At 51.3% G+C, this 22600-nt stretch overlaps 1 protein-coding gene across 1 annotated transcript in view; it reads left to right on the forward strand.

Annotated features, from left to right (window-relative positions):
- The window catches only part of LOC140410928 (gamma-aminobutyric acid receptor subunit rho-1-like), a 70224-nt gene that overhangs the window by 38707 nt on the left and 8917 nt on the right, over window positions 1-22600 (forward strand). Inside the window, exons 5-6 of the mRNA XM_072499771.1 lie at window positions 12114-12254; window positions 20009-20161. Of these exons, the coding sequence (XP_072355872.1) occupies window positions 12114-12254; window positions 20009-20161 (294 nt within the window). The remainder of the gene's footprint in view (window positions 1-12113; window positions 12255-20008; window positions 20162-22600) is intronic.

Consider the following 22600-nt stretch of genomic DNA (forward strand, 5'->3'; position numbering starts at 1 on the left):
TCATCTAATGATTTTGAAATTATGTTTTAAAATATTAGCTCTTAATCAAATTCTATTTTCTCATACTAACTTGTCAATGCATTTATCGTGGTGATAGTATAGACATTTTAAGGGTTTGTACCAGAGATGGAACCTATTTCCTTTTTCAGAAATATAGCTAATTGTCAGTCTTTATAATGCACAGGAGAAAGACATTGAGTTTATGCCAGCTCTCCGAGTCTTGAGCAATCCAATTGGTCTCATTTACCTGTTCCAACCGAGTAGCTTTGTAAGTTCAAGTTCCTATCCAATTTCCTTTTTGAAATCATGAATCATCACTGCTTCCACCATCTTCCCAGGCAGGGAGTTCCAGGTCGTTACCACTCTCTGTGCAAAAATTATATTCCTCACATCCCCCGGCATCACTTGCCCAAACCTTAAACCTGTATCCCCTAGACTTTGTATGAACAGCTAATGAAAACAACTTTTCTTTGCCTACCTTACCCAAGCCTGTCATCATCTTGTACACCTCCATCAAATCTACCAGGAATCTTCTTTGCTCCAAATTGAACAAGCCCAGCTTCTCCAACTTAACCTTGTAGTTAAAATCCTTCATTGCCAAACCATTCTAGTAAACATCCTCTGCACTCTCTCAAGGGCCCGCACATCCTTACTAAAGTCTGGTGACCAGAACTGGCCACAGTACTCTAGTTGTGGCCTAACCAGGGTTTTATACAAGTTCAACCCAACTTCCCTTCCTATTTTTATTTAATGCCTCTACATATGATGCCCAAGATACCATATTCCATTCTAACTGCTCTCATTTCATTTAAAATATGTCTGTTATAAAAGTTATCTTCATGCTGCACCTAATGTCTGCCATTCTGTCAGCTATAATGTGAAGCGCACTCTGTTGCAAGACAGGATTCTTGTGGGTCATTATTAGCTGGTGTCATGTGAGAGTACAACAGGGCAGCACGGTGGCACAATGGGTTAGCCCTGCTGCCTCACGGCGCCAAGATCCCAGGTTCGATTCTGGCTCTGGGTCACTGTCCGTGTGGAGTTTGCATATTCACCCAGTGTTTGCGAGGGTTTCTCCCCCACAACCCAAAGATGTGCAGGCTCGGTGGATTGGCCACGTTAATTTGCCCCTTAATTGGAAAAATGAATTGGGTACTCTAAATTTATTTTTAAAAATGTGAGAGTACAATTAAGAAATGGGGGTTTATAAAATAACTGTAGTGGATGTACCTTTAAGAAATGGATGTTTATCAGTGATGTCAGGGTGTGGGTGGAGCTGGACTGTCTGTCTTCTTTTACTTTCACTTTGGGCTCGCAGCTGCAGGTTTTGTTTTAGATTGGAGAAGCTGCAGTCACAGCGAGATGTGTATGAATCTCTGCAAACATATGAATGTTCATTTGGTGATGTCAAAGTGGTAACTGTTCTCAGTAGTGAAGTTAAACCTGATGTCTTTCTGTAAAAAGGGTTCTTTTTGTCTTATGGATGTTGCAAGGAAAGATTAAGAGTTACTTGGAGAGTATTCTTTGGGGGATTTATTGGTGTTGATAGTTGTTAAGATGTTTGCTGTGGGTTTATAAAGTGTTAATTGGTTTCATAAATAAACATGGTTTTAATTTAAAAGTACTGTAGATTTCTGTTGCATCACCCCTGCAGAGTAGGGCTGTGTGCCCCCCATAACCACAGTCTATTCAAAGTTGTGGGTCAGGTAAACTCCATGATACATTTTGGGGTTCTCTAAACCCTGAGCCATAACACTGGTTATTTTTTAAATATATTCATGGAATAAGAGAGTCGCTGTCAAGGCAGCATTTATTGCTCATCCTAAATCTTGAGAAATGGTTCTTGAACCACTGCCATCCATCAGCTGTAGGTAGATCCACAGTACTATTAAGGGGGAGTGCCTGGACTTTGAACCAGCGCCAATGAAGGAACAATTAAGGATAGTTGTGGCTTGGAGAGGAACTTGCAGAAGATGGTGTTTCCTTGTATCTGCTTCCCTTATTCTAGATGACAGAGGTAATGGGCGGGATTATGCCATAATCGGCGGGGCGGGCAACTCCGGCGGGACAGAGTGGCGTCAGCCACTCCAGCGCTGGGCTGCCCCAAAAGGTGCGGAATCCTCCGCACCTTCAGGGGCTAGGCCCGCCCTGGAATGGTTTGCGCCCCGCCAGCCGGCGGGAAAGGGGCTTGGCGCCACGCCAACCGGCGCCGAAGGGCCCCCGCCGGCTGGCGCAAGTTGGAGCATGTGCGGGAGCACCAGTGTGTGCTGGTGTCATCCCCGCGCATGCGCTGAGGGCTTCGTTTCCGCACCGGCAATGGCGGACTGCTACAGCCGCCGGTGCAGAACAATAGAGTGCACCCATGGCACAGGTCCGCTGGTGGATCGGTGGGCCCCGATCGTGGGCCATGCCACCGTGGGGGCACCTCCCGGGGCCAGTTCCCCCCCCCCCCCGCTCCCCCAAGAACCCTGGAGGCCGCCCGCGCTACCAGGTCCCACCGGTAAGGGACCTGCTCCAATTTACGCCGGTGGGACTGGCACAAAAACGGGAGGGTCTTCGGCCCATCGCGGGCCGGAGAATTCGGGCAGACCCGGGGCCCATTGAGTCGCGCCGGTCCCCGCCATTCTCCGAGGCGGGAGGCGCGATTCACGCCGGGGCGATTTTTGGGGGACCGGAGAATTTGGAGGACGGCGGGGGCGGGATTCACGCCGACCCCCGGCGATTCTCCGACCCGACGGGGGGTCCGAGAACACCGCCCAATGTGTTTGGAAGGTGTTGTTTTTTATTGAGGTATTTTTGGTATAGAAACAACAACAAAATAGACAAGATACATGAAAACATAAACATAGTGCAAAAAATGTTTACCTTTCATACAGGTCCCACCCTTAGTGACCCCCTACACTAGCCTAAACTACTCCCCCCCCCCCCCACCCCCCGTCTGCTGACGATTAATTCTCCGCGAGGAAGTCGCCGAACGGCTGCCACCTCCGGGCGAACCCTAACATTGACCCTCTCAAGGCGAACTTAATTTTCTCCATACAGAGAAAGCTAGCCATGTCCGATAGCCAGGTCTCTGACTTCGGGGGCTTTGGGTCCCTCCATGCTAATAGTATCCGTCTCCGGGCTACCAGGGAAGCAAAGGCCAGAATGTCTGCCCCTTTCTCCTCCTGGATTCCCGGGTCTTCCGACACCCCGAAAATCGCCACCTCTGGACTCAGCGCCACCCTTGTATTTAACACCATGGACATGACATCTGCAAACCCCTGCCAAAATCCCCGAAACTTTGGACATGGTTCGCCGGTCCTCCCGTGCATTTTGCACACCTGTCCTCCACCACAAAGAATCTGCTCATCCGGGCCACTGTCATGTGAGCCCGGTGAACAACCTTAAATTGTATCAGGCTGAGCCTGGCACATGTTGCGGACGCGTTGACTCTACTCAACACGTCTGCCCATAAACCATCCTCTATCTCTCCTCCCAGCTCCTCCTCCCACTTTTGCTTCAGCTCCTCGGTCTGCATCTCCTCCGACCCCATAAGCTCCTTATAGATCTTCGAGACGCACCCCACCCCTACCCACTCTCTGGAAACTACCCTGTCCTGAATCCCCCTTGGCGGTAGGAGCGGGAAGGTTGACACCTGTTTACGTAGGAAGTCCCGCACCTGCAGATACCTGAATTTGTTTCCCCTCGCCAACCCAAACTTCTCCTCCAGCGCCCTCATACTCGGAAAGCTCCCCTCAATGAACACATCCCCCATCCTCTCGATCCCCGCTCTCCGCCATACCCGGGGAACCCCCCATCCATACTCCCCGGGGCAAACCGGTGGTTATCGCAGATTGGGGCCCAGACCGATGCTCCCTTTGCTCCCACATGCCGCCTCCACTGGCCCCAAACTCTCAGGGCCGCCACCACCACGGTGCTGGTGGAGTACCGTGCCGGCGGGAGCGGCAGAGGCACAGTTACCAACGCCCCCAGACTCGTGCCCTTACAAGAAGCCGCCTCCATGCGCACTCATGCCGACCCCTCCCCCACCACCCACTTCCTGATCATGGCTATGTTAGCCACCCAGTAATAGTTGCTAAAATGTGGCAGCGCCAGCCCGCCCTCTCCCCGGCTCCGCTCGAGCATTACCTTCCTTACTCGCGGGGTCTTGCCCGCCCAGACGAAGCCCATGATCACCCCGCTTAAAAAAGGACCGCGGAATAAAAATGGGGAGACATTGAAATACAAATAGGAATCTCGAGAGGACCGTCATTTTCACTGTTTGTACCCTGCCGGCCAGCAACAACGGGAGCGGGCCCCATCTCCGGAAATCGTCCTTCATTTGGTCCACCAGCCGGGCCAGATTCAATTTATGCAGCCGGTCCCATTCCCGTGCCACTTGGATGCCCAGGTACCAAAATTACACCATACTGACCTAAAAAGCAGCTCCCCCAGTCGCCCCTCCTGTCCCCTCGCCTGAATCACAAACATCTCACTCTTATCCATGTTTAGCTTATACCCCGAAAACCGGCCGAACTCCCCTAAAATCTTCATGATTTCTTCCATCCCCTCTACTGGGTCCGAAACGTACAGAAGCAGATCATCCACATAGAACGAAACCCTGTGCTCTGCCCCCCCCCCCCCCCCCACCCCCCCCCCCCCCCCCCCCTCACCTGTCCCCTTCAGCCCCTTGAAGCTCTCAGAGCGATTGCCAATGGCTCTATAGCCAGCGCAAACAACAGTGGGGAGAGGGGGCATCCCTGTCTCATCCCCCGGTGCAGTCTAAAATAGTCCGAAGTTGTTCTGTTCATCCGCACACTTGCCACAGGAGCCTGATACAGCAACCTGACCCAGTCAATAAAGCCCCGCCCAAATCCAAACCGTCCCAGTACCTCCCACAGATATAACCATTCTACCCGATCAATAGCCTTTTCTGCATCCATTGCGATCACTATCTCAACCTCCCTACCTTCCGGGGGCATCATGATCGGAAGGTGTTGTTGAAGGAGATTTTGCACTTGGCTGCAGTGCATCTTGTAGATCAGTATTTTTCCAACATTTTTTCCCCGGGGCCCACGTTTTACCAACTGGCCGACCTTTGCAACCCACGTCAACCAACCTTCGCAATCCATGATACCCAAACTTCACAACACATTTAAACTTACCTTTAATTCCACAGGTGAGCCTGCTTAGTCTTCACAATCTCACTTGCTTCGTCGTTCAATGTTACATTTCTGCTGAGGACTTCAGCTGATTATTTAAATTCTCGCTGCATCCTTTGAAAAAAATCAAGAGGTTTGTCCTCGCATTTGCGAAGCTTAGTCTTCAAATGCCTTTGAAGTTTTGCGGATTTTAAACTTTAATTTGCGAGTACTTCACTGAATGTAACACACATGGGCTTTACACCGAATTTGCATTGGCGCAATTAATAACGCCCTACCTCAAGAAATCATCTTTATACTGCTTTGTTCCCGATTTCAGCTTCTTCTTAATGGGCTGTTCATCAAAGGCACTGGAGGTCATAGAATCATAAAATTTACAATGCAGAAGGAGCGCATTCGGCCCATCGAGTCTGCACTGGCCCTGAAAAAGAGCATGCCACATAAGCCCACACGTCCACCCTCTCCCCGTAACCCAGTAACCCCACCTAACCTTTTTGGACATTGAGGGCAATTTTAGTATGGCCAGTCCACCTAACCCGCACATCTTCGGACTGTGGGAGGAAACCGGACAGCACACTGACGTCAGGAGGTGACGGTACTGGGATAGCACACTGACGTCAGGAGGAGACGGTACTGGGATAGCACTCTGACGTCAGGAGGAGACGGTACTGGGATAGCACGCTGACGTCAGGAGGAGACGGTACTGGGATAGCACACTGACGTCAGGAGGAGACGGTACTGGGATAGCACACTGACGTCAGGAGGTGACGGTACTGGGATAGCACACTGACGTCAGGAGGAGACGGTACTGGGACAGCACACTGATGTCAGGAGGAGACGGTACTGGGACAGCATGCTGACGTCAGGAGGAGATGGTACTGGAATAGCACGCTGATGTCAGGAGGAGACGGTACTGGGACAGCGCGCTGACATCAGGAGGAGACGGTACTGGGATAGCACACTGACATCAGGAGGAGACGGTACTGGGACAGCACGCTGACGTCAGGAGGAGACGGGACTGGGACAGCACACTGACGTCAGGAGGAGACGGTGCTGGGACAGCACACTGACGCCAGGAGGAGTCGGTCTGGGACAGCACGCTGACATCAGGAGGAGATGGTACTGGGACAGCACACTGACGTCAGGAGGAGACGGTACTGGGACAGCACACTGACGTCAGGAGGAGACGGTACTGGGATAGCACACTGACGTCAGGAGGAGACGGGACTGGGACAGCACACTGACGTCAGGAGGAGACGGTGCTGGGACAGCACACTGACGCCAGGAGGAGTCGGTCTGGGACAGCACGCTGACATCAGGAGGAGATGGTACTGGGACAGCATGCTGACGTCAGGAGGAGACGGTACTGGGACAGCACACTGACGTCAGGAGGAGACGGTACTGGGACAGCTCGCTGACGTCAGGAGGAGACGGTACTGGGATAGCACACTGGCGTCAGGAGGAGACGGTACTGGGATAGCACACTGGCGTCAGGAGGAGACGGTACTGGGACAGCACACTGACGTCAGGAGGAGACGGTGCTGGGACAGCACACTGACGTCAGGAGGATACGGTACTGGGACAGCGCACTGACAGCAGGAGGAGACGGTACTGGGACAGCAAACTGATGTCAGGAGGATATGGTACTGGGACAGCGTGCTGACGTCAGGAGGAGACGGTACTGGGACAGCGTGCTGACGTCAGGAGGAGACGGTACTGGGATAGCACACTGACGTCAAGAGGAGACGGTACTGGGACAGCACCCTGACGTAAGGAGGGGACGGTACTGGGATAGCACACTGACGTCAAGAGGAGACGGTACTGGGACAGCACCCTGACGTAAGGAGGGGACGGTACTGGGATAGCACACTGACGTCAGGAGGAGACGGTACTGGAACAGCACACGGACGTCAGGAGGAGACTGTACTGGGACAGCACGCTGACGTCAGGAGGAGACGGTACTGGGACAGCACACTGACGTCAGGAGGATACGGTACTGGGACAGCGCACTGACAGCAGGAGGAGACGGTACTGGGACAGCAAACTGATGTCAGGAGGATATGGTACTGGGACAGCGTGCTGACGTCAGGAGGAGACGGTACTGGGACAGCGTGCTGACGTCAGGAGGAGACGGTACTGGGATAGCACACTGACGTCAAGAGGAGACGGTACTGGGACAGCACCCTGACGTAAGGAGGGGACGGTACTGGGATAGCACACTGACGTCAAGAGGAGACGGTACTGGGACAGCACCCTGACGTAAGGAGGGGACGGTACTGGGATAGCACACTGACGTCAGGAGGAGACGGTACTGGAACAGCACACGGACGTCAGGAGGAGACTGTACTGGGACAGCACGCTGACGTCAGGAGGAGACGGTACTGGGACAGCACGCTGATGTCAGTAGGAGACGGTACTGGGACAGCACGCTGATGTCAGGAGGAGACGGTACTGGCGTAGCGCGCAGACGTCAGAAGGAGACGGTACTGGGATACAGCGCTGACATCAGGAGGAGACGGTACGGGGAGAGCACGCTGACGTCAGGAGGAGACGGTACTGGGACAGCACACTGACGTCAGGAGGAGACGGTAATGGGGTAGCACACTGACGTCAGGAGGAGACGGTACTGGGACAGCACGCTGGCGTCAGGAGGAGATGGTACTGGGACAGCACGCTGACGTCAGGAGGAGACGGCACTGGGACAGCACACTGACGTCAAGAGGAGACGGCACTGGGACAGCACACTGACGTCAGGAGGAGACGGTACTGGGACAGCACACTGACGTCAGGAGGAGACAGTACTGGGATAGCACGCTGACGTCAGGAGGAGACGGTACTGGGATAGCACGCTGACGTCAGGAGGAGACGGTACTGGGACAGCAGACTGACGTCAGGAGGAGACGGTACTGGGATAGCAGACTGACGTCAGGAGGAGACGGTACTGGGACAGCCCGCTGACGTCAGGAGGAGACGGTACCGGGACAGCACTCTGACGTCATGAGGAGACGGTACTGGGACAGCACCCTGACGTCAGGAGGAGACGGTACTGGGACAGCACTCTGACGTTAGGAGGAGACGGTACTGGGACAGCACGCTGATGTCAGAAGGAGATGGTACTGGGACAGCACACTGACGTCAGGAGGAGACGGTACTGGGACAGCACGCTGACGTCAGGAGGAGATGGCACTGGGACAGCATGCTGACGTCAGGAGGAGACGGCACTGGGACAGCACGCTGACGTCAGGAGGAGACGGTACTGGGACAGCCCGCTGACGTCAGGAGGAGACGGTACTGGGATAGCACGCTGATGTCAGGAGTAGACAGTACTGCGACAGCACACTGACGTCAGGAGGCGACGGTACTGGGATAGCACACTGACGTCAGGAGGAGACGGTACTGGGACAGCACGCTGACGTCAGGAGGAGACAGTACTGGGACAGCACGCTGACGTCAGGAGGAGACGGTACTGGGACAGCACGCTGACGTCAGGAGGAGACAGTACTGGGACAGCACACTGACGTCAGGAGGAGACGGTACTGGGACAGCACGCTGACATCAGGAGGAGACGGTACTGGGACAGCACACTGACGTCAGGAGGAGATGGTACTGGGGCAGCACGCTGACGTCAGGAGGAGATGGTACTGGAATAGCACGCTGATGTCAGGAGGAGACGGTACTGGGACAGCGCGCTGACATCAGGAGGAGACGGTACTGGGATAGCACACTGACATCAGGAGGAGACGGTACTGGGACAGCACGCTGACGTCAGGAGGAGACGGGACTGGGACAGCACACTGACGTCAGGAGGAGACGGTGCTGGGACAGCACACTGACGCCAGGAGGAGTCGGTCTGGGACAGCACGCTGACATCAGGAGGAGATGGTACTGGGACAGCACACTGACGTCAGGAGGAGACGGTACTGGGACAGCACACTGACGTCAGGAGGAGACGGTACTGGGATAGCACACTGACGTCAGGAGGAGACGGGACTGGGACAGCACACTGACGTCAGGAGGAGACGGTGCTGGGACAGCACACTGACGCCAGGAGGAGTCGGTCTGGGACAGCACGCTGACATCAGGAGGAGATGGTACTGGGACAGCATGCTGACGTCAGGAGGAGACGGTACTGGGACAGCACACTGACGTCAGGAGGAGACGGTACTGGGACAGCTCGCTGACGTCAGGAGGAGACGGTACTGGGATAGCACACTGGCGTCAGGAGGAGACGGTACTGGGATAGCACACTGGCGTCAGGAGGAGACGGTACTGGGACAGCACACTGACGTCAGGAGGAGACGGTGCTGGGACAGCACACTGACGTCAGGAGGATACGGTACTGGGACAGCGCACTGACAGCAGGAGGAGACGGTACTGGGACAGCAAACTGATGTCAGGAGGATATGGTACTGGGACAGCGTGCTGACGTCAGGAGGAGACGGTACTGGGACAGCGTGCTGACGTCAGGAGGAGACGGTACTGGGATAGCACACTGACGTCAAGAGGAGACGGTACTGGGACAGCACCCTGACGTAAGGAGGGGACGGTACTGGGATAGCACACTGACGTCAGGAGGAGACGGTACTGGAACAGCACACGGACGTCAGGAGGAGACTGTACTGGGACAGCACGCTGACGTCAGGAGGAGACGGTACTGGGACAGCACGCTGATGTCAGTAGGAGACGGTACTGGGACAGCACGCTGATGTCAGGAGGAGACGGTACTGGCGTAGCGCGCAGACGTCAGAAGGAGACGGTACTGGGATACAGCGCTGACATCAGGAGGAGACGGTACGGGGAGAGCACGCTGACGTCAGGAGGAGACGGTACTGGGACAGCACACTGACGTCAGGAGGAGACGGTAATGGGGTAGCACACTGACGTCAGGAGGAGACGGTACTGGGACAGCACGCTGGCGTCAGGAGGAGATGGTACTGGGACAGCACGCTGACGTCAGGAGGAGACGGCACTGGGACAGCACACTGACGTCAAGAGGAGACGGCACTGGGACAGCACACTGACGTCAGGAGGAGACGGTACTGGGACAGCACACTGACGTCAGGAGGAGACAGTACTGGGATAGCACGCTGACGTCAGGAGGAGACGGTACTGGGATAGCACGCTGACGTCAGGAGGAGACGGTACTGGGACAGCAGACTGACGTCAGGAGGAGACGGTACTGGGATAGCAGACTGACGTCAGGAGGAGACGGTACTGGGACAGCCCGCTGACGTCAGGAGGAGACGGTACCGGGACAGCACTCTGACGTCATGAGGAGACGGTACTGGGACAGCACCCTGACGTCAGGAGGAGACGGTACTGGGACAGCACTCTGACGTTAGGAGGAGACGGTACTGGGACAGCACGCTGATGTCAGAAGGAGATGGTACTGGGACAGCACACTGACGTCAGGAGGAGACGGTACTGGGACAGCACGCTGACGTCAGGAGGAGATGGCACTGGGACAGCATGCTGACGTCAGGAGGAGACGGCACTGGGACAGCACGCTGACGTCAGGAGGAGACGGTACTGGGACAGCCCGCTGACGTCAGGAGGAGACGGTACTGGGATAGCACGCTGATGTCAGGAGTAGACAGTACTGCGACAGCACACTGACGTCAGGAGGCGACGGTACTGGGATAGCACACTGACGTCAGGAGGAGACGGTACTGGGACAGCACGCTGACGTCAGGAGGAGACAGTACTGGGACAGCACGCTGACGTCAGGAGGAGACGGTACTGGGACAGCACGCTGACGTCAGGAGGAGACAGTACTGGGACAGCACACTGACGTCAGGAGGAGACGGTACTGGGACAGCACGCTGACATCAGGAGGAGACGGTACTGGGACAGCACACTGACGTCAGGAGGAGATGGTACTGGGGCAGCACGCTGACGTCAGGAGGAGACGGTACTGGGACAGCACGCTGACATCAGGAGGAGACGGTACTGGGACAGCACACTGACGTCAGGAGGAGATGGTACTGGGGCAGCACACTGCCGTCAGGAGGAGACGGTACTGGGACAGCACGCTGACGTCAGGAGGAGGCAGTCTGCCCTGCTGGGCTCCAGGCCTGCACACTGCCAGATCTACCTGAGGGGGCACGCATCCGCAGGTGGCCAGCAGTCTCAACCTAAACTCCGGTCACGACCGGCATTTTTAAAAGCGGGACCAGGCGGCGGGGGCGGGCTCCGGGGTCCTGGGGGGGGGTGGCGGGGGGGGCGCGGGGCGATCTGACCCCGGGGGGTGTCCCCACGATGGCCTGGCCCGCGATCGGGGCCCACCGATCCGCGGGCGGGCCTGTGCCGTGGGAGCACTCTTTCCCTTCTGCCTCCGCTACGGCCTCCACCATGGCGGAGGCGGAAGAGACTCTCCCCACTGTGCATGCGTGGGAAACTGACAGCGGCCGCTGACGCTCCCGCGCATGCGCTGCATTTCCGCGCCAGCTGGCGGGGCAACAAACGCCATTTCCGTCAGCTGGCGGGGCGGAAATCCCTCCGGCGTCGGCCTAGCCCCTCAATGTTGGGGCTAGGCCGCCAAAGATGCGGAGCATTCCGCACCTTTGGGCCGGCGCGATGCCCGTCTGATTGGCGCCGTCTTTGGCGCCAGTCGGCGGACATCGCGCCGTTGGGGGAGAATTTTGCCCCTGATTTGTATCTTGTGGATTATGGACAGGCTTTGGGGAGTCAGGAAGTGAGTTACTCACCACAGAATTCCCAGCTCCTGACCTTCTCTTGTAGCTACAAGATTTTTGTGGCTAGTCCAGTTCCGTTTCTGATCAGTAGTCTGTTTTTAGTCTTTGCAGAGAGATTTATAATAATAATCTTTGTTACACATTATACTGCAATGAAGTATACATCTCATCATATCTGGAATTATATCAGCACTGCAAGGATGATTTAATTGAGCCCCATCCTATTTATCCAAACTAGGATAACCACATTGCCTTTGATCCATGTTGTCTCCAGATGCATACACTGATGATGACCTCATGCTGTACTGGAAGAGTGGCAATAAATCATTGATGACAGACGAAAAGATATCTCTATCTCAGTTCATGATACAAGAATTTTGCATAACAAAGAAGCTGGCGTTTTACAGCAGTACAGGTCGTACACTTTTTAAAATTCTTTTTAGAGAGATGTTTATCTTTTCAAATTCACATTTTAATTTGTAAATTTTTAAACTTAAATCGAAGTAATTAATGTCTTGGATCCTTTCTGAATATGCATTTTTGGTGCTATCTTGTCTATGGTGTGGGGGCAGGGGTGATGGATAGCAGGGAACAGAAGATGGGGGATGAAGGGGGGATGTTGAAGTCAAACTTTACTGCATTAATGAGGCGAAAGACCAAGTTGGACAAAAAAATTAACTGAGCAAAATGAGTAATTTTCAAAGCGTCACCATTTTCATTTGGAGTTCAGTAGTGTGTCTGGTCCAGATGGCTTGCATCCTAGGCTTTTAAAGGAAGTGGGAGTGGAAGGGCTTGCCATAATCTTCCGATCTTCTCAAGATACAAGAGAGGTGTCAAAGGATTGTAGAGAGATAAATGTGACACCCTCATTCACGAAATTGTGTAAGGACATTCCAAGTAACCGCAGGCTGGTCAATTTAACATCACTGGTGGGTAAAGTTTTAGAAATTATAATCAGGGGAAAAAATAAACAGGTACTTGGAGAGGTTGAGTCAGTTAAGGGCAGGCAGCATGGATTTGTGAAAGGCAGATCATAGAGGACTAATCTAATTGAATTTGATGATGAAGGAAATATAACAGATGATAGGCGGGATTCTGCGAAAACCGGTGAGGCGGGCAACTGCGGCGCGAAGGAGTGGCGTGAACCACTCAACGTCAGGCCGCCCCAAAGGTGCGGAATCCTCTGCACCTTCAGGGGCTAGGCCGGCGCCGGAGTGGGTTTGCGCCGCGCCGGCCGGTGCGGAAGGGGCTTGGCGCCACGTCAACCAGCTCCGAAGGGCCTCCGCCAGCCGGCGCGAGTTGGCGCATGCGCGGGAGCAGCAGCGTGTGCTGGCGTCATCCCAGCGCATGTGCAGGGGGGTTCATCTCCACGTTGGCCATCGCGGATCATTACACCGGCCGACCTGGAGGAATAGAGTGTCCCCACAGCACAGGTCCGCTCGCGGATCGTTGGGCCCTGATCGTGGGCCAGGCCACCGTGGGGGCCCCCCCGCGCCTCCCCAAGGACCCCGGAGGCCGCCGGTAAGTACCAGGTCTAATTTACACTGGCGGGACCGGCCGGAAACCGGCAGCCACTCGGCCCATCGCGGGCCGGAGAATCACTGGGGGGAGGGGCCGCTGCGACCGGCCGCCGACTGGCGCGGCGCGATTCCCCCCTCCCCCCGCCAAATCCCTGGCACCGGAGAATTCGGCAGCCAGCGGGGGCGGGATTCACGCCGCCCCCCCCGGCGATTTTCCGACCCGGCGTGAGGTCGGAGAATCCCGCCCATTGCCTTTCTAGGAACATAGGAATTAGGAGCAGAAGTAGGCAATTCAGCCCTTCGAGCCTGCTCCACCATTCAATCAGATCATGGCTGATCTCTCCCCGGTCTCAAATCCACCTCCCGACCTGTTCCCCATATCTCTTTAACCCGTTTATTATCAGAAATATATCAATCTCCTTCTTGAAATTATTTAATGACTCAGATTCCACTATGGGGCAGCGAGTTCCACAAATTCACCACTCTCTGCATAAAGTAGTTCCTCCTTATCTCAGTTATAAATCTACCACCTCTCAACCGACATCAATTAATTTTAAGAAAGCATTTGACAAAGTTTCACATAAAGTCTGGTGAACAAAATTGAAGTGTATGGAGTAGCAGGGTCAGTGTCAGCTCAGAGTTTAAAATTTGACTTAAGGACAGAAAACAATGAGTTGTTGTTGTAAATGGTTGTTTTTCAGACTGGAAGATGGTAGACAGTGGTGTTCACCGATGCTGAGTGATAGGACCACGGCTTTTTTTTTTACATGCACAAATGAATTGGAGTATTGGGAAACCATGTAAAATTAAAAAATTTGCTGATGTTTCCAAACTAGGTGGTGTGGCTGTCTCTGAGGATGATACCAGGCGGCTGCAACAGGACATGGATAGGCTTGCAGAGTGGGGGCAGACAAGTGGCAGATTGAACTTAAGGCAGAGAAACGTGAAGTGATGCACTTTGATGGAAGAAATAAGGAAGCAATATCCACTTAATGGCGGAGTTCTAAAGATTGTGCTGGAACCTGGGGGTTCTTGTGCATAGATCTCCCAAGGCTGATTTTGGGTATAATTATGGAGAAGAATCAATGCTGAAGTCTTAGGGCAGCATGGTAGCTCAGTGGTTAGCACATCGGCTTCACAGCGCCAGGGTCCCAGGTTTGATTCCTCGCTGGGTCACCCTCTGTACGGAGTCTGCACGTTCTCCCTCTGTCTGCTTGGGTTTCCTCCAGGTGCTCCGGTTTCCTCCCACAGTCCAAAGATGTGCAGGTTAGGTGGATTGGACATGCTAAATTGCCCTTAGTGTCCAAAAAGGTTAGGAGGGATTATTGGGTTACGGGGATAGGTTGGAAGTGAAGGATTAAAGTGGGTCGGTGCAGACTCGATGGGCTGAATGGCCTCCTTCTGCCCTGAATGTTGTATGTTCTTTTATCCATGTATAAACATCTATCACATTCCATTTATCTACACACATGTTAGTCGAGCACAGCCGGACGTTGACAGGTCCCTGTTTTGGCCATCACTTTTAAAGGTGTTTAATCCCACATTATGAATGCATGAAATTTATCCAGAGCAAAGTTAAAATAAACTGCTTAATAATTAATACATTTGATGATTTTCTACCGTCATTGAACAGTGATGTAACAATTTTAATTTTAATTTTGGAGTACCAATTATTTTTTTCTCAATTAAGGGGCAATTTAGCGTGGCCAATTCACCTAACCTGCACATCCTTTTGGGTTGTGGGGGTGAGACCCACGCAGACACAGGGAGGATGTGCAAACTCCAGACGGACAGTGACTTGGGGCCGGGATCGAGCCTCGGTCCCCAGCGCCATGAGGTAGCAGTGCTAACCACTGCGCCACCATGCTGCCCATGATATAACAATTTTGCTAATTTTGTCATTTCCAAAGCTGTGTGGAAAATTCTAGGTAGCGTCTCTGCTATTCCTCCCCATAATCCCATGGTACTCTAAAATCCACACACTCTCCAGTGAATCTCAATCCAAGGCACGACATCCATATTTGTGGTCTAGTGATCACCCACATTTCCCTCCTCTCTCTACAGCCACACTGTTCTTGTGATGAAGGACAGTAAAACTGTAATTTTAAACCAACTAAAATTACATTGCATTTTCATTTTCAACTGTCTTCTAAACAGGGGATTTTATTCAGTTAAAACTGGAAATGATCCCTGTGTTAAACCTTCTCTTCACAGCATTGCTGCATTAATAAGAACAAAGAACAAAGAAAATTACAGCACAGGAACAGGCCCTTCGGCCGTCCCAGCCTGCGCCGATCCAGATCCTTTATCTAAACCTGTCACCTATTTTCCAAGGATTTACTTCCCTCTGTTCCCCGCCCGTTCATATATCTGTCTAGGTGCATCTTAAATGATGCTATTGTGCCCGCCTCTGCCACCTCCGCTGGCAAAGCATTCCAGGCACCCACCACCCTCTGCGTAAAAAACTTTCCACGCACATCTCCCTTAAACTTTCCCCCTCTCACCTTGAAATCGTGACCCCTTGTAATTGACACCCCCACTCTTGGAAAAAGCTTGTTGCTATCCACCCTGTCCATACCTCATAATTTTGTAGACCTCAATCAGGTCCCCTCTCAACTTCCGTCTTTCAAACGAAAACAATCCTAATCTACTCAACCTTTCTTCATAGCTAGCACCCTCCATATCAGGTAACATCCTGGTGAACCTCCTCTGCACCCTCTCTCAAGCATCCACATCCTTCTGGTAATGTGGCGACCAGAACTGCACGCAGTATTCCAAATGTGGCCTAACCAAAGTCCTATACAACTGTAACATGACCTGCCAACTCTTGTACTCAATACCCCGTCCGATGAAGGCAAGCATGCTGTATGCCTTCTTGACCACTCTATCGACCTGCGTTGCCACCTTCAGGGTACAATGGACCTGAACTCCCAGATCTCCCTGTACATCAATTTTCCCCAGGACGCTTCCATTGACCGTATAGTCCGCTCTTGAATTCGATCTTCCAAAATGCATCATCTCGCATTTGCCTGGATTGAACTCCATCTGCCATTTCTCTGCCCAACTCTCCAATCTATTTATATTTTGCTGTATTCTCTGACAGTCCTCCTCGCTATCTGCAACTCCACCAATCTTAGTATCACCTGCAAACTTGCTAATCAGACGACCTATACCTTCGTCCAGATCATTTATATATATCACAAACAACAGTGGTCCGAGCACGATCCCTGTGGAACACCACTAGTCACCTTTCTCCATTTTGAGACTCTCCCTTCCACCACTACTCTCTATCTCCTGTTGCCCAGCCAGTTCTTTATCAATCTAGCTAATACACCCTGAACCCCATACAACCTCACTTTTTCCATCAACCTGCCATGGGAAACTTTATCAAACGCCTTACTGAAGTCCATGTATATGACATCTACAGCCCTTCCCTCATCAATTAACGTTGTCACTTCCTCAAAGAATTCTATTAGGTTTGTAAGACATGACCTTCCCTGCACAAAACGATGCTGCCTATCACTGATAAGTCTATTTTCTTCCAAATGTGACTAGATCCTATCCCTCAGTATCTTCTCCAATAGTTTGCCTACCACTGAATTCCCTGAATTATCCCTGCTCCCCTTCTTAAACAAAGGGACAACATTAGCAATTCTCCAGTCCTCCGGGACCTCACCCGTGCTCAAGGATGCTGCAAAGATATCTGTTAAGGCCCCAGCTATTTCATCCCTCGCTTCCCTCAGTAACCTGGGATAGATCCCATCCGGACCTGGGATTTTAGAATGCATTTTAGAATACCCAAAACTTCCCCCTTCCTTATGCCGACTTGACCTAGAGTATTTAAACATCCATCCTTAGCCTCAACATCCGTCATGTCCCTCTCCTTGGTGAATACCGATGCAAAGTACCCATTAAGAATCTCACCCATTTCCCCTGACTCCACGCATAAATTCCCTCTTTTGTCTTTGAGTGGGCCAATCCTTTCTCTAGTTACCCTCTTGCTCCTTATATACGAATAAAAGGCTTTGGGATTTTCCTTAACCCTGTTAGCCAAACATATTTCATGACCCCTTTTAGCCCTCTTTATTGCGCGTTTGAGATTTGTCCTACTTTCCCGATATTCCTCCAAAGCTTCATCAGGTTTAAGTCGCCTAGATCTTATGTGTGCTTCCTTTTTCATCTTAGCTAGTCTCACAATTCCACCCGTCATCCATGGTTCCCTAATCTTGCCATTTCTATCCCTCATTTTCACAGGGACATGTCTGTCCTGCACTCTAATCAACCGTTCCTTAAAAGACTCCCACATTTCAAAAGTGGATTTATCCTTAAAGAGCTGCTCCCAATCCACATTCCCTAGCTCCTGCCGAATTTTGTTATACTTGGCCTTTCCCCAATTTAGCACTCTTTCTTTAGGACCACTCTCGTCTTTGTCCATGAGTATTCTAAAACTTACGGAATTGTGATCGCTATTCCCAAAGTAACCACCAACTGAAACTTTAACCACCTGGCCAGGATCATTCCCCAATACCAGGTTCAGTATGGCCCCTTCCCGAGTTGGACTATTTACATACTGCTCTAAAAAACTCCTGGATGCTCCTTACAAATTCTGCTCCATCTACGCCTCCAACACTACATGAGTCCCATTCAATGTTGGGGAAGTTAAAATCGCCCATCACGACCACCCTATTGCTCCTACATTTTTCTATAATCTGTCTACATATTTGTACCTCTACTTCACGCTCGCTTTTGGGAGGCCTGTAGTAAAGTCCCAACAATGTAAGTGCACCCTTCCTATTTCCTAGCTCTACCCATATTGCCTCCGTGCTTGAATCCTCCATCGTGCCGTCCTTAATCATAGCTGTGATATCATCTCTGACCAGTAAGGCAAATTCTCCACCCCTTTTACCTCCCTCTCTATCCCGCCTGAAGAATCTATACCCTGGGATATTTAGTTGCCAGTCTTGCCCTTCCCTCAACCAAGTCTCCGTAATACCAATAACATCATATTCCCAGGTACTAATCCAAGCCCTAAATTCATCTGCCTTACCTGCTACACTTCTTGCATTGAAACAAATGCACCTCAGACCACCTGTCCCTTTGCGTTCTTCATCGCTTCCCTGTCTACTCTTCCCCTTAGTCACATTGAGTTCATTATCTAGTACCTTACTGGCTTTAGTTGCTGCCACTTTACTGACCTCTAACTTCCTAATCTGGTTCCCATCCCCCTGCCACATTAGTTTAAAACCTCCCCAACTGTGTTAGCAAAAGCACTCCCTAGGGCATTGGTTCCAGTCCTGCCCAGGTGTAGACCATCCGATTTGTAATGGTCCCACCGCCCCCAGAACCGGTTCCAATGTCCCAAAAATCTGAACCCCTCCCTCTTGCACCATCTCTCACGCCACGTATTCATTCTGACTATTCTTGAATTTCTACTCTGATTGTCTCATGGCACTGGTAGCAATCCTGAGATTACTACCTTTGAGGTCCTACTTTTTAACTTATCTCCTAACTCCCTAAATTCTGATTGTAGGACCTCAATCCGTTTTTTACCTATATCGTTGGTGCCTATATGCACCACGACAACTGGATGTTCACCCTCCCCCTTCAGTATGTCCTGCAGCCAATCTGAGACATCCCTGACCCGTGCACCCGGGAGGCAACATACCATTCGGGAGTCTCGTTTTCGACCACAGAAACGCCTGTCTGCTCCCCTTACAATTGAATCCCCGATGACTATAGCCCTGCCAGTCTTTTTCCCGCCCTTCTGTGCAGCAGAGCCAGCCACGGTGCCATGAGCCTGGCTACTACTGCCTTCCCCTGGTGACTTATCTCCCCCAACAGTATCCAAAACAGGTATACCTGTTTTGGAGGGAGATGACCGCAGGGGACACCTGCACTGCCTTCCTGCTCTTTCTCTGCCTTTTGGTCACCCATTCCCTGTCTCCCTCACCAATCCTAATCTGTGGTGTGACCAACTCACTGAACGTGCTATCCACGACCTCCTCAGCATCGCGGATGCTCCAAAGTGAGTCCATCCGCAGCTCCAGAGCCGTCATGTGGTCTAACAGGAGCTGCAGCTGGACACACTTCCCGCACATGAAGGAGTCAGGGGCATCGGCCGCGTACCTGAACTCCCACATTGAGCACGAGGAGCATAACACGGGTCTGGGATCTCCTGCCATTTTTACACTTTACCTTGACTGATTACAGATATAATATCAAATAATGAATAAGTGAAAGGAATAAGGATTTTACTTACCAATCACAATACTTACCAACCCACGAAGAGTTACATTTCTCCCAGCTACTTACCTTCCAGACAGACCCCTGGCCACTGCTCCCGCCGAAAATCTGAAGGCCGCTTCTCCTGCAAGGTAAGTTTTTAAAAGGTAAACTTACCTTCCCGACAGACCCCTGGCCACTGCGCCCGCCGAAAATCTGAAGCTATAACTTGCGGATAAAAGAAAAAGAAAAGAGAGAGCTTACCTGATATTCACTCACCCCCTTAGGTTAGAGGAGGTGGAAGGGTGGGAGACACTGCAAGTGTAGTGTCTCGGGTTTAGCAACCGCCCAACTTAAATAGAGGTAAAAATCAAACACTTTTTATGGGACATAATGATGACCATTTATCTCCTATGTCAACCCACAGGTTGGTACAATCGCCTATACATCAATTTTACACTGCACCGCCACATTTTCTTCTTTTTGCTACAAACCTACTTCCCAGCGACTCTGATGGTCATGCTGTCCTGGGTGTCATTCTGGATTGATCGGCGAGCTGTACCAGCCAGAGTTCCATTAGGTGAGAAAATCAAAACCAAAGATGCAGTAAATGTTTGTGTTCTGTTGAAATTCAGACTAGACTGGCTAAGACCTTATGGAAGTGGCAATAGGAGTGTAGGGAGGAATGCGGGCCAATCTGCTGCTATGCCACGTAGTTTGGGACTTTTAGATCTTCCTGAGTGTTATGAACAGGAGGGAGTTTAATTTAAAACAGTCCTAATTTCTCCTCTTCAGAAACAGAAAGGTTTTTTAAAAAATGTATTTCCCCCTTAATAACTGGTGACCTATTTTCCCTGACCCTTCAGCTTTGGAATGATTCAATCCTCTATTAATAACCCCACAACAAACTCGAGGTAGGGTAAAATCAGAGGATTTGTTTATTTCACGCACACTCAAAACACAGGAAGAAGGTTCGCAATGTAACCCCTGGTACATTCACACTATAAAAGAGGGATGAGGGAAAGAAAGAGGTACAGGGCGAAAACCACAGATAAAATAACAATTATTGTTTCACACCAGTCCAAAGTTCACAGCCAAAAGTCCAACGGTGTATTCCTTCAGAGAGGTTAGCCAGCTGAAGTTGACATGGAGCAATCCACTTTTCCAGTAGCACTCACTTACATGATGGCAGAAGCATATAGAGATGAATCAGTATTGCAACAGGCACTGGTACAGAAGGTTAGATGTTGCAGTAGAAAACAATGTAGGTGAGGGCCAGACAATTCAAACCTGGGCAGAGCTCTGTTTCTGTTGATGGTTTATTGATGGAAGGTGACACCTTTGGATCCTCGCTGTCTTCAGGGGATGTCCCGGAGGGCTGGAGAATAGCCAATGTTGTTCCTCTGTTTAAGAAGAGTAGCAAGGATAATCCCAGGAACTACAGGCCGGTGAGCCTTACTTCAGTGGTAGGGAAATTACTGGAGAGAATTCTTCGAGACAGGATCTACTCCCATTTGGAAGCAAATGGACGTATTAGTGAGAGGCAGCACGGTTTTGTGAAGGGGAGGTCGTGTCTCACTAACTTGATAGAGTTTTTCGAGGAGGTCACTAAGATGATTGATGCAGGTAGGGCAGTAGATGTTGTCTATATGGACTTCAGTAAGGCCTTTGACAAGGTCCCTCATGGTAGACTATTACAAAAGGTGAAGTCACACGGGATCAGGGGTGAGCTGGCAAGGTGGATACAGAACTGGCTAGGCCATAGAAGGCGGAGAGTAGCAATGGAGGGATGCTTTTCTAATTGGAGGGCTGTGACCAGTGGTGTTCCACAGGGATCAGTGCTGGGACCTTTGTTCTTTGTAGTATATATAAATGATTTGGAGGAAAATGTAACTGGTCTGATTAGTAAGTTTGCAGACGACACAAAGGTTGGTGGAATTGCGGATAGCGATGAGGACTGTCGGAGGATACAGCAGGATTTAGATTGTCTGGAGACTTGGGCGGAGAGATGGCAGATGGAGTTTAATCCGGACAAATGTGAGGTAATGCATTTTGGAAGGTCTAATGCAGGTAGGGAATATACAGTGAATGGTAGAACCCTCAAGAGTATTGAAAGTCAAAGAGATCTAGGAGTACAGGTCCACAGGTCATTGAAAGGGGCAACACAGGTGGAGAAGGTAGTCAAGAAGGCATATGGCATGCTTGCCTTCATTGGCCGGGGTATTGAGTATAAGAATTGGCAAGTCATGTTGCAGCTGTATAGAACCTTAGTTAGGCCACACTTGGAGTATAGTGTTCAATTCTGGTCGCCACACTACCAGAAGGATGTGGAGGCTTTCGAGAGGGTGCAGAAGAGATTTACCAGAATGTTGCCTGGTATGGAGGGCATTAGCTATGAGGAGCGGTTGAATAAACTCGGTTTGTTCTCACTGGAACGAAGGAGGTTGAGGGGAGACCTGATAGAGGTATACAAAATTATGAGGGGCATAGACAGAGTAGATAGTCAGAGGCTTTTCCCCAGGGTAGAGAGGTCAATTACTAGGGGGCATAGGTTTAAGGTGAGAGGGGCAAGGTTTAGAGTAGATGTACGAGGCAAGTTTTTTACGCAGAGGGTAGTGGGTGCCTGGAACTCGCTACCGGAGGAGGTAGTGGAAGCAGGGACGATAGGGACATTTAAGGGGCATCTTGACAAATATATGAATAGGATGGGAATAGAAGGATACGGACCCAGGAAGTGTAGAAGATTGTAGTTTAGTCGGGCAGCATGGTTGGCACGGGCTTGGAGGGCCGAAGGGCCTGTTCCTGTGCTGTACATTTCTTTGTTCTTTGTTCTTTGAGTCTGCCTTTGTTGGGTTTGGAACTAAGGATGTATACTCCTGGTCTAGATTCTTGAGATGGCCAATGTTGCATCCATTAATAAGTTTCAGAGGGTTCAGGGTCCCTTTGTCCTTGCAAAGGTACCATCTCCATTGGCCAGAGCTCTACCTTAGAAAGGTAAAGGGCCTTTGTATATTTTCAT

The sequence above is a fragment of the Scyliorhinus torazame genome, chromosome 4, assembly GCF_047496885.1.
Source record: "Scyliorhinus torazame isolate Kashiwa2021f chromosome 4, sScyTor2.1, whole genome shotgun sequence".
NCBI classification, from domain to species: domain Eukaryota; kingdom Metazoa; phylum Chordata; class Chondrichthyes; order Carcharhiniformes; family Scyliorhinidae; genus Scyliorhinus; species Scyliorhinus torazame.